The sequence below is a fragment of the Cinclus cinclus genome, chromosome 23, assembly GCF_963662255.1.
Source record: "Cinclus cinclus chromosome 23, bCinCin1.1, whole genome shotgun sequence".
Classification (NCBI taxonomy): Eukaryota; Metazoa; Chordata; class Aves; order Passeriformes; family Cinclidae; genus Cinclus; species Cinclus cinclus.
In genome coordinates, this window is record NC_085068.1 from 5,220,269 (window position 1) to 5,232,119 (window position 11,851).

Genomic DNA, 11,851 nt, shown 5'->3' on the forward strand with positions numbered 1-11,851 from the left:
CGACGGCGCCGGAAAAGCGGGCGGGAGGGCGGTGCTGCACGTGCCGACCCGAAGACCCTGGCTCCCCACGAGTCCCCGCGCTGACGGGACACTCCTGGGCGCGGTGGGGGACGCCGGTCTCGGGGGGGGGGGGGGGTCACACGACTCCGCGGGGAGCGCCGGAGCCGACCCCCGACCCTCGCCCCGGTCCGCGCGGCCCCGGCGGTCCTCCCCGCGCGGGGGCGCGCCGCGCGCTGCCCGCCAATAGCGCGGCGGGGCGTGTCCGGGGCGCGGCAGGGCGTGGCCAAGCGCGGCGGTTCCGCAGCGCCGCTGCGAGCGGGGCGCCGGTGCCGCCATGTCGGAGCCGGGGGCCGCGGGCCCGAGCCCGGCAGCTATCCAGGTGTCCAGGTAGGGCCCCGCCGCGGCCAGCGTCCCGGGCATGGCTGGGCAGGGAGGCGGGCGCGCTGGTGGCCGCGGGCGGGTGCCGGTCTGCGGCCGTGACGCTGCCCGCCCTGCTGCCGGCATCGGTGGCACCGCCTGCTTTAGTCACGCTGTCAATGACACCGGCCACGGGCAGAGCGCAGCAGCGCCGCGCCCGTGTTCCGTGCTGCGGGTGCTGGGAGAGGGCAGGGCTGCCGTGGTTCTTCCGCCTGTGTCCCCGCGGCTCCCGGGCGCGGCCGCCGTGAAACAGCAGCTCCTGTCCGGGCCAGCGCGCAGCCGCTGCCTCAGTGCCCCCTGGGCCGTTATTCGCCGTTGACAGAAAGCGCGGCTGCTGCCGGGAGCCCGCGTGCGGCACCGGCACGTGCCCGGCTCGGTCTGTGTCGCACCGGGGCCCGGCGGGGTGCGGCCCCGGTGAGACGCCGGCTGCTCCGGCAGAGGCGCCCTGCTTCCTTCCGCTCCCAGCGGTAATTTGGAGCGGTTTCAATCGCAACTCACAGGAAGCCAGCCGCGTGCGAGCAGCGATGGCCCGGCAGCTCAGCCGGTGGGCGATATGCTGCCTCCGGGCAGCCGCACCGGGGCTGGGCTGGGGGCGCGGCAGGGGTTATGAGCTCTCATGTGCCTCCTTCGGCAGGATTATGCGCCCAGACGATGCCAATATCGCTGGGAATGTCCACGGCGGGACCATTCTGAAGATGATCGAGGAGGCGGGAGCCATCATCAGCACCCGCCACTGCAATTCCCAGGCTGGGGTGAGTAGGTGTTCGGGTGCCTGCCAGCCTCTGGCATGGTGACCCTTGACTCCCTGCCATGTCTCAGGGGCAACAGAAGTCCTGCACTGGGAGTGTTTGCTCCTGCATGCACTCCACTGGTGTCTCTGACTGCAGCTGGGGCAGGGCCCCAGTAGCTAGAAGCATTTTGCTGAAATTGTGCTTTACCAGAAGAAACGTTATTTGTCATTATTGCTGTCAATGTTTTAACTCCTGAGAAAGGCGAGTTGGGGCAACCCTGGAGCTGGTTACAGATGGGGAAAGAAGTATGGTCAGAGGCTGATAAGGTGGCAGTTGCAGTATCCAAGCCCCACACGGCATGGCCGGTTTGGTTGGTCCCACACGTCGTGGCCCTGATCACTACCTTGGCTGTCTCACCGTCCCCAGGAGCCCTGTGTGGCTGCACTGGCACGGGTGGAGCGGACGGACTTCCTCTCGCCGATGTGCATCGGCGAGGTGGCCAACGTCAGTGCCGAGATCACCTACACCTCCCGGCACTCTGTGGAGGTTCAGGTCAACGTCATGTCTGAAAACATTTTAACAGGTGGGTGGCTGCTGGTGGCTGTGTTCCAGAACTCCAGAGATAATAGTGTTAAGCCAAGAACTTTCAGCAGTGACCCCGTCCTCTGCTCTGTCACTGGCAGCATTTGGCAGGGAGATCTAGTGTGTTTATTGACAGAGCTTGGAGTGCAGGGAGGGCTGGTGCTGGGGAGAGAGGCCAAGCAGGCTCCCTGGGATTTATGGCTCCATTGTAGTGAAAAACATCAAAACCTGCTCATAGCTCTTCCTGCCTGATTTGCTGCCTGTGGCTGCCTTTGGCCTGAAAAAGTCCCTTTTCCTGCTGTTGCTGTGACAACCAGTTCTGCTTGCTGGCACACCTTCCCAAAAGTGCATTGTCACATCCGCTACAAGCTAAAGTCTGGCAGGAGCCATCAGGGGAAGGGGCCACCAATGCCAGTGGCATTACTGGTGTGTGCCCAACCCCAGACCGGTTGATAGGTACAGCACTGCTGGCCTTGGCACCATCACCTGCTGCCACCTTCTCCTCCAGGGGCAAAGAAGTTGACAAACAAGGCAACACTGTGGTATGTGCCGCTGTCCCTGAAGAACGTGAATAAGGTCCTTGAGGTTCCCCCCATCCAGGTAGGACAGCTCACTTGGGTCCCCTAAAACTGGAACTTGTCCTCCCTGTGGAATGGCACTAACCTGGCCCTGTCGGCACTCCCAGCTGTGCCAGTGGCTTTGCCAATCTCCTTCTTACCAGCCTTCTCTTCCAGTATGTGAGAAAGGAGCAGGAGGATGAGGGGAAGAAGCGTTATGAGGAACAGAAACTGGATCGGCTGGAAACTAAGCAGAGAAATGGTGACGTGATCTTACCTGTCATCAACCCAGGTAACATGGGCAGTGTGTAGCCAGTGCAAATTGCCCAGGAGTACTGGAAGATAAAACTGGTCCCCAGGGCAACTCCAGCTGTTCTCAGGGCCCTGTAGCTGCAAGTGTGCAATGTGAAACAGACACCAGGGATGGGGATGGGATTTTGGAGCCACAGTATGTGGGTGGAGGGGGAGCTGAGTGGATACCTGTGATACCCTGCATGGGCTGGTGGATGAAATCCCCTCTCCAAAACCCCATTCCTGTATCACTCCTTGCATCTCTTGTGTGCAGCTAGAGCTGATTTTGCTCAGCAAGGGGTACATGCAAGTGCTGGGCAGGGGTGGCCTGTAGGCCTGGCTGTGGTCTTCAGGTCTTCAGGCAGCAGTGGAGAGGTGGCACACAGAATTTTGGGGGAGGTGATGGGGGATGAAAGTTGCTCAAATGCTTTTTTCTCCTCTGTCCTCCCTGCTCACAGACAGGCAGACAAAAGGTAAGGATCAGTGGGCACTGCTGCATGGGTGGTCACCCTGTGTGGGACTTGGCTGCTTTTATTTCCTCTGAGCTTCTTTCACATTTCTCATTAGATAGAAAACGCAGCCACTTCTGAGAGACTACTTCCTCTGCTGGGAGTTTGGAGGTGTGACTTTTGTCACCTGAAGGTTGTGGTGGGACAGTGGTCACCAGGATGTGACCTGGGGGGGTGAAGCTCTTCTCACCAAGGGGAAAACAGGGGCTCTATGCAGCAGGGTCTGGGAGTTTCAGTTGAGGGGGGAAGCATACAGTCATGTGACCCATTTCACTCCTGTTGGCTTTCATGCTCTTTGAAAGCTTGAAATGAAAGAAATGAGCTGAGCTGGAATAAAGTGGAAGGGTAGGGATTAAAGGGAGGTGGCAGCCCATCAGGTGGTGAACAGTCTCTGCTCTTGGAACTTCTCCAGCCTGGTGTTTTAACACGGTTGAAACACCAACTGTTTCTCCAACTGGTTTCAACACAGTTCAGATTTGCATAAGCCAGGCCCATGTTTTCTTCCTTTGCGCAATTTAAGACAGGGGTGTATGGTGGTGTACGGGTGCAAGCTGAGCAGCGCTCACCTCGCTTTGCTCTCTAACCAGAGCCACACACCGTTGGCTACAGCCAATCCAGCCTGATCCATCTGGTGGGCCCGTCGGACTGCACACTGCTGGGCTTTGTGCATGGAGGTGAGTGGGTGCTGCCCTCAGAGGCAGCTGGGTTGCAGGTTCGGGTAGCTTTTCCCTGGAGCCAAGTGTGGTTGGAGAGTGACTCAGTGTTTTTGGTGGGCTCTGCCTCTGGAGGCACACAGGCCCCTTTGCCTTGACTGTCAGGGTCAGAGTTGGTTTACCTGGGACAAAAGCTTAATCCTTTTCTGTGCCCCAAAAACTCATATACTCAAACTGTAAATCCTACAGTTTCGTCATCACCTCTGAGATTGCAAAGGTGATTTTTGAGATTCCTGGACTACAAACACCTAGCCTGTGGCTGCAATTAGTGGAAATAATTTGCTCTTAGCTGGCAGTCCCATCCACCTGCAGGGCTGGCACGTGTGTTATAAGCCCTGGGAGAGGTGTGTTTGCTAAGGGCTGGGACAACACACACCTAATCCTTACAAAATAAAACAATCTGGTTCAGAGCTGTTTCAAGGTTTGTGGGACAGATCTTGCCTTGCAAGGGTGAGGTTTGCTCAAAGAAATTCAGGAGAGATGGAGCTGACCTTAATCACAGGTCTGTGAGGATGTTGCCCTGGTATTGACAGGAGTCCTTGTGCTGGTACTGGATTTTCCTGAAGTTGGGACTTAGTCTGGGGTCCAATTCTCCAGTGTAACTTTGGCTGTGCTAAGGCCTTACTGACCTTTGCATGGTTTTCCACTGACTTCCCCGAGACAGGACCCTCTGCTTCCCCTCACAGGTGTCACTATGAAACTCATGGATGAGGTTGCTGGGATTGTGGCTGCCCGCCACTGCAAGACCAACATTGTCACTGCTTCGGTGGATGCCATCAACTTCCATGAGAAGATCAAAAAAGGTACCAAGGGTGGTGGCAGGCACTGTGATCTCCTGTGTTGTCACACCCTGGCTCCCTTGAGTGCACTCTCAGGACAGGCTGTCAGAGAAAATTAGTCCCTGTTTGATTTGTCCCATGCTCTGCTTAAGACACAGCTTAAGCATAGGACATGCAGGACACCTTGCTCCCTTCACCAGCCCCTCTCTGTTTCATAGGCTGTGTCATCACTGTCTCAGGACGTATGACATTCACAAGCAATAAATCCATGGAAATAGAGGTCTTTGTGGATGCTGACCCGTTTGTGGATGAGCCTCGGGAGCGGTACCGTGCCGTCAGCGCCTTCTTCACCTATGTGTCCCTGAGCAAGGAGGGGAAGCCCCTGCCCGTTCCGCAGCTGCTGGTAAGAGCTTTTCTCTCTGGACTGGAGCCAGCAGGGCCATCACCTTTCCTTCCCCTCCTGGGGCAGAGCCCAGCTGGCCTTTTTGTCCAAGAAATACTCTTCCCTTGAGTTACTCAGCAGGAAAATATGAGCACAAACAACACTTTCCAAGGCAGGCTTTAGTGGGGGTTGCTTTTGTTTGTTTTTGTTTTGTTATTATTTTTTATTTCTTTTGAAAATTGCCAATGTGGAGGTTGGGGATTTTCTCTTTTCTCCTTGTTGAAGACAGGCTGCATGCAGGCCCTGCACCAGGGGACCCTGAGTGGCAGTGGAGGCCTCCACATGCCTAATTGCTGCTCCCCACAGTGTCACCATTCCAGCCTCCTGCCTATATTAGCTCCCCTAATCCTGGCAGAGCTTTGCTGACATGGTGCTCCTGACTTGGGGATGTTGGTTAATATTTGATTTGGCAATTTGATGCTTAATGTAGGAGTACACTGGCTGTCATGTTGTGTTTTTGGTAGAAGGCAACTTTTCCCTCACACTTCTGTGAGGGGAGGCTTGTTTCTGGGGACACTTGTTTCCGTGTCAGCACGCTGACACTGCAGCTTTGCACTCTTTTTGTGGTCTCAGACGGAGACAGAGGACGAGAAGCGTCGCTTTGAGGAAGGGAAAGGCAGGTACCTGCAGACCAAAGCCAAGCGGCAGGCGCAGATGCAGCAGGCTGCCCAGCAGTGACCTGGCTGGCTCCCTCACCTGCCAAACATCCAGGTCGTTCCTGTTCATTTTGTGTCCGGTCCGCGCCAGCCCCATGCCTCTGCCCGCCCCAGCCTGCTGCCGGTGCCGCTGCTTTGCTGCTGATGGGCTCAGCACTGTAAACCTCGTGCTACAGGTGGCTGAAGCTCCCTGAAAGCCCCCAGGAGTCTTCCCAGGCACTCGCCATCTGCCTCCAGAGTCATTGTTGTTGTTTGATCCTGTTGGTGATGCTCCTGCCTGTGTCAGAGGCAGGATGAAGGCGAGTGGTGGCTTGAGGGGCGTGTGAGGCCGCGAGTCTTTGTGCTGCTGTGTTCGACTCGCTGGTTTGTCCTACCATGCACACCAAAGCTTTTGTACGTGCTGTGCCGCGCCGGGGCCGCACTGAATGTCTGTGACATCTCTAGGTAGTTCTCTGTGCACATCTAAGTTATTTAAGGAATCCTGTGGCATAAATAAAGTCTGTTTCATTGACTGGAATGAATGGCTAACACTTTTATTTCAAACAATTGTGCTTTTCCTCCCTCCCCCAGATCCGCCCGCGCTCCCCAAGTGGCGCCAGGCGCTCCCGACGTTGTATTTAAGGAAGTCTCACTGTTTTAATGGGATCCCCAGAGCAGTTCCTGCTGGAATGGGTTCCCGGTTTGCGATATTAAACAACAAACTACTTGACAGGAGGTTGTAGTGAGGTGGGGGCTGGTTTCTTCTGCCGTGCCTGCAGTGCGAGAACAGGGGCGAATAGCTTTAGGCTGACAGAGTGCAAATTCAGAACAGCTATCAGAAAATGTTTTCAGACAGCAAGAAGGTGGTGGAGTCACCATGCCCGGAGGTGTTCAGCAGCGTCTGCACCTGGCGCTGGTTGATGTGCTTTAGGGGTTACGGTGGCGGTGCCGGGCGGGCAGTGCAACAGGATCCTGGCAAAGGTCTCCAACCCCGACGGTTCCGTCCCCGAACCCACAGCGGCCCCACCAGCCACGGCCCACGCCCGCCCCACAGCACTGGCGGCCGGCGCGGCGCAACCCTCGCGAGAGCCGCGCCGCTCTACTGCTATCGCGGCTGCGCGGGGCGGGGCTCTCGCGAGAGCGGCGGGGCCGTTTCCCGGGCGACGCGGGCGGGGCGGGGCCGCCATCATGGCGGCGGCGGTGGCGCGGAGGGGGCGGCTGGGCCGGGAGGGCCGCGCCAGCCTTTGCTCCTTCTTGCTCGGCGCCTCGGTGGCGGCCCTGCCACTGCTACTCGGCTCGTCCCCGTCCCTGCTGGCTGCCCCCGGCGTGCGCGGCCGCCTCGCTCTCGCCCTACACGTGGCGGGCGTGAACGCGGCGCTACTGCTCATCTATCCGCGGCCGCTCTACAAGGTACGGGGGTGGCCCCGGCGGGCGGCGGAGGGAAGTGCTGCTGTGGAGGGTTCGGTCCTGGTGGCGGGGTGCGCCGGTAGGGATACCCTGGGCCCGGGGAGCGGCGGTAGCAGCGCGTTCTACCCTCCCTGTACTTGCAGATCGCCGTCCGGGCCTGTTTTTTGGGCTTCGCCTTCGGCTGCGGGCTGCTGCTGAGCGCCGGCCGGTCCGCCTGGCGCCACTTCGGATGGTAAGGGCCGTGCCGGGCAGCCGGGCGGGCGCGGTGCCCCCGGCCTTACTAAACCTGGCCTGCCTCCCTCCCGTCGCAGGTACATGTGTTCCCTCTCCCTCTTTCACTACTCGGAGTATCTGGTGACAGCCATCAACAACCCGCGCAGCCTCTCCCTGGACTCCTTCCTACTCAACCACAGCTTCGAGTACAACCTGGCTGCCCTGTCCTCCTGGGTAGAATTCACGCTGGAGAAGCTCTTCTTCCCAGGTCGGGTGCTCTGTCTCTCCCTGACTCTGCCCGGCTGCATGTGGCTCGCATGGGGTCCATCTGTCTGGTAGCGAAGTGGAGGTGACCCTCAGCTTGCTGCCCTGTGACAGGCCTGCAGCAGCTTTGCCATGGTCATAATCCCTCAATGCACAAAGCCTCTCAGGTTGGATCTTGGGAGGGCAGGGGCGAGCCCTCCCTCACTCTGACATGCCAGGCCAGGGAATCTTCAGCCCTTTCCTGCCTTGGTGGTATGAGAATGATATGTCAGGTACACCTGACAAGAATAAACTGAAGTTGTCAAAATTTGTTGCTGGTTGCCCAGTGTGGGGTAAACTGGCTGTGCTCGTCTGTTTATTCTTTGGAGAGGGAAGCTATTCCCCTTTGTTGTTTTGTAACAGCCTCAGCATGTGCTTGGCTGTGCTTTGTGTTGGCTTTGCTGAGCTTCTGCAGCTGGGCACCATGGATTAATTCATGCTAACGCCAAGCAGGGATTGCTGATTTTATCTGTTTGGTGCAGGATGGCAGCGCATGGCTGCTGCTGTCGCATGTTTTGCTTTGAGATGGGGGAGCAAAACCCACTGACTGAGCAGCTCACTGCACCCCTTGAGACCTGTGCAAACCTGTTGTGCCCCTCCCTGTCCATGCAGAGCTGAAGCAGATCACCTGGCTGAGCACCGTGGGGCTGCTGATGGTTATCTTCGGGGACTGCCTGAGGAAGGCGGCAATGCTTACAGCCGGCTCCAACTTCAACCACATCGTTCAGAACGAGAAATCTGACACCCACACTTTGGTGACAAGTGGGGTGTATGGGTGGTTCCGGCACCCGTCCTACGTGGGATGGTTTTACTGGAGTATTGGGACACAGGTACTGTATCCAGTGTGGTCAGATTCTTTCTTGTCACGACCCTGGTCTTTGCTCTCACTGCTGCCCGTGCTGTGATGGGGTGCAGACAGCACCTGGTGCTGGGCATGGATTCTGCTGCCTCCCACTGGCACACAGGAAATCAGGAGCGCTCTGCCCCATGTGATCTTTGGGAAGATCCTGTCCCCTTAATTTCTTTCTGTGCAGTAAGGAGAGGTGGTGGAGCTGGGGTTTAGACCCACAACCCCCTTGGAGGTTTGGGGGGTGATTTGCACTTGGTCTAAAGCTGATGTCCAGGGTTTTCTGTATCCCTGTGGTCGACATGCCTTCCATGAGTGGTCAGACTCAACTTGGCTCCTGCCAAACACCAGCACTGCTCTTGAGGGCAAGGAAACTCCCTGACTAGAGGGTCAGCTCTGGCCAGCTGCAGCCGAGCCTGAGCTCAGTGCTGCTGCAGCTATGTGTTCTTGCGGCTGGCTGGGCGCTGGCATTGGTTTGAGTTTCTCTGGAGAGAATCCGTAAGGGTGGCACATGGAGCTTTTGAGAGCTAGGTCAGTGAAGCCAGTGCTTCCTGTGCACTGCTTTCTTCATTCTGGGGAGAAACTAGTGCTTATGAAGTTTCACAGGAAGTGTTGGGATCTTTTCTTTTTCTGTGTCAATGTTACTGGAGGGGGATGAACTGTGGGGCTGGAGCAGCCTTGGGTTCTCGAGGGGACGCTCACCAGCAGCATCTGTTCCAGGTGTTGCTCTGCAATCCCATCTGTGTGGTGGGCTACGCACTGGCATCCTGGCGCTTCTTCAGGGAGCGGATCGAGGAGGAGGAGATCACACTCATTCATTTCTTTGGAGAAGAATACCTGGAGTACAAAAGGAAGGTGCCATCGGGTCTCCCTTTTATTAAAGGAGTCAAGTTGGAGCTGTAACATGGGTGAAAACCAGACTGGCTGAGCAGATGCCCAGCTCCTGCTGCGCCCAGCGCCTGTGTGGCACTGGCATTGGGAAGTGCTTGTTGGTATTTCCCGGCCACCCAGGAGGAGCTGGTGGAGGGCTGCAGCATTGGGCAGCCTGCTCCATCAGTTGCAGATAAGAAGCTCATCCCTCCTCCTTGAGATCAGTCCTTCGTTGCACATTCAGGGATCTTCCAGATAACTTAGCCTGTAGCGACCCTAAAGAGAATGAATCCTGCCTGCAGCAGTTGAATTGTCTTGGAATGCCTCTGGAACTGATTCTACCAGAAAACAGCACTGCCCTCCTGGCCCTGGGTGGGAAAGGTGCTGGGCAGCAGATTGTTCCTGTTGCATAATTCGATTTTAAAGCTTTCTGACCTCATGAGCCTGGTGACACAGCTTTAATCTCCTCGGGCCAAACTCCTTGAGCTGGCAATGGGGTGGCTGTGGGAGCAGCCTCCGGCTCTGCCTGCCTTCAAAGCGCCAGAGTGCTGGCAGCATGGCACCACTCAGTTCTCTCTAGCCTTGGGGTCTGTAGGGAGGGTTCTGCTGCTCCCCTCGTGCTGCTGGATCTGAGCACCTCTGGGCTCTCTCCTGCTCCCTTGGATGCTGCTGTGGATGCAGTGTCTCTGCTCCAGCTGCTGCCTTCTGCTGCCACCTCTGTTCCTGCTTCCAAATCGCGCTGCTTCCTCTCTTGCCAGGCTGCCTCTGTCTTGCAGAGATCCCAGGATTTTGGATTGTGAAAGAACCACAGCTGCCAGGCTTGCTAAGGGCTTTAGTCCCCGAGATCCTTCCCTGCTCTTTTGGGCAAAAGCTGTGATGTCAGGGCAAGTAGGAGATGCTTCTAGGGAAATCTCCAACCAGGAGAAGAGTTGGGCTAGCTAACGCTCTTTTATAGTAACCATTTGGAAATGGTTCCCACTGAGCTGTGTGGTATAACTTTGTTGTTATATACCAAAGAGGTTCACTGTTTTCTTGAGTTCTACATTATTCTTCCTTGCTGGAATGGAAGTGAGTTGCTTGTCAGGTTCATGCTTGGAGCTTGTGGTGTTCCATGGGGAAGGCGCTGTGGTACGGCTCAGGAAGGGGCACTTGGTGAGAATGGCCTGGGTTTGGGTTTAGGTTTTCTTTTTTTATATAAAAAAAAAAAAGATAAAACATTGCCAACTTCTGTCTGGTTATTTGAAGGTCTCTTGAGGTGCTGGTGGCATCGTCATGAAAACTGGAATCCTTTATAATTCCTGGTGGGTTCTCAGAACATGTCAGCATTGCGTTGAGGCATGAATGGGACTCAGTGACTTGTGGGGCTGTGCAGCCACAGGGATGAGGCTGACCCTGACCCTCTGTTTCTCCTTGCTGAACCTGATGCAGGATCCATCCTCCACTGGGTTTGCTTGATCACAGAGCATCTGCCAGACGCTTTCGCTGGTGATTTGTCCTTTGCTGAAGGGGTTTTGTCTTGGGAGAAAAGAACAAAGGTGAAAACTCACCAGTTGGAGAGTGCTGATCTGTGCTAGGCACTCAGAGGCTCCCACTTGGGCTGTTCTTGTCTCAGGGAAGCTCAGGGAAGCACTGGTTGAAGCCAGTGGTGCCTTGGGCAGGTTAATCTGTAACTATTTTTTTTATAGGCAGTAATGTTCCTGCTGTGCCCTTGATCAAAGGAACTTTGAAACAAGCAATTGTCACTTGAGTTTCTTACATTTGAGAACAGAAACAAAGCCTCATTCCCAGATTGTTCTTCACAGTAAATGCACCTTGATCCTAATTTCACAAGTTCTGGTTCCAGCTGTGCAGGCTCTGTCCAAGCAGGATGCGTTGGCACCAAAAGAAAGGGATAAACTTCACCCTGAGCAAAAACCTTCAGTGTCTCTTGACACTTTTGACACCAAAAGCTTCTCTTAACCTTTTCCGAAATCCTGTGACCAGAAGCTCTGTGAGGAGACAGCAGCTTACTGGGTATGGGGAAGGCATGTGAAGTTCTAGGGAAAAGCTGGAGTAATCTGTGAAACCCTACCCCTTGTGCCACAGCAATCCATGAGTTCTTAGTTCCCACATGTGCAGGGTACCTCTGGAGCAGCTGTTCCTGGCACCTGGCCCGTGTTGGTACGTGGGCTACCCAGCACTTCACAGGATGCTCCATCACTCAGCTGTGTACCCCTGGCCCTGCCCTGCACCGGGAGTTGCTATTTTTCCCCATAATGTGCTGATATTGTGGTTTTAAGAGCAGCTGGATACTCTGAGCCAGAAGATCCCTTTTGTCAGCACTGCAGAACCATGCAAACATGGACAACTGCATCCTTTTATTTCAGTCTGACACACGCAAGGGAGAGCACAAAGAGTTTTTAAGAAGCAAATCCACCTGAGGCCTTTGTATGTGCTGCAGACATGGCTACCCAGGCTGTTTCCTGCCCTGGCTTGTGGCACCGGGCAAGAGGAGCTGGTCAGTGACCGGGGCATGGTTCTGCCCAGCAGCTCTGCCATATGCCCAGCACTGGGCT

The 11,851-nt window shown here is 56.1% G+C and overlaps 2 protein-coding genes across 4 annotated transcripts; both read left to right on the forward strand.

Annotated features, from left to right (window-relative positions):
- Positions 1-266: 266 nt before the first annotated feature.
- ACOT7 (acyl-CoA thioesterase 7) lies at positions 267-6,161 on the forward strand. Of its 3 annotated transcripts, none has more exons than XM_062507505.1 (9): positions 267-387; positions 1,052-1,169; positions 1,575-1,731; positions 2,239-2,330; positions 2,465-2,579; positions 3,675-3,761; positions 4,487-4,603; positions 4,798-4,982; positions 5,595-6,161. In XM_062507505.1, the coding sequence occupies exons 1-9, from the start codon at positions 335-337 to the stop codon at positions 5,697-5,699; spliced, it is 1,029 nt and encodes a 342-aa protein (XP_062363489.1). In that variant the 5' UTR covers positions 267-334; the 3' UTR covers positions 5,700-6,161. The 3 variants fall into 3 exon arrangements, with proteins under 3 accessions (XP_062363489.1, XP_062363490.1, XP_062363491.1); XM_062507506.1 differs by lacking the exon at positions 267-387 and adding an exon at positions 839-961; XM_062507507.1 differs by lacking the exon at positions 267-387 and having other exon boundaries at positions 936-1,169.
- A 683-nt stretch (positions 6,162-6,844) lies between these two features.
- On the forward strand, positions 6,845-10,516 carry ICMT (isoprenylcysteine carboxyl methyltransferase). Its single transcript, XM_062507523.1, has 5 exons — positions 6,845-7,066; positions 7,207-7,295; positions 7,375-7,544; positions 8,192-8,409; positions 9,147-10,516. The coding sequence occupies exons 1-5, from the start codon at positions 6,845-6,847 to the stop codon at positions 9,327-9,329; spliced, it is 882 nt and encodes a 293-aa protein (XP_062363507.1). The 3' UTR covers positions 9,330-10,516.
- Positions 10,517-11,851: the final 1,335 nt, after the last annotated feature.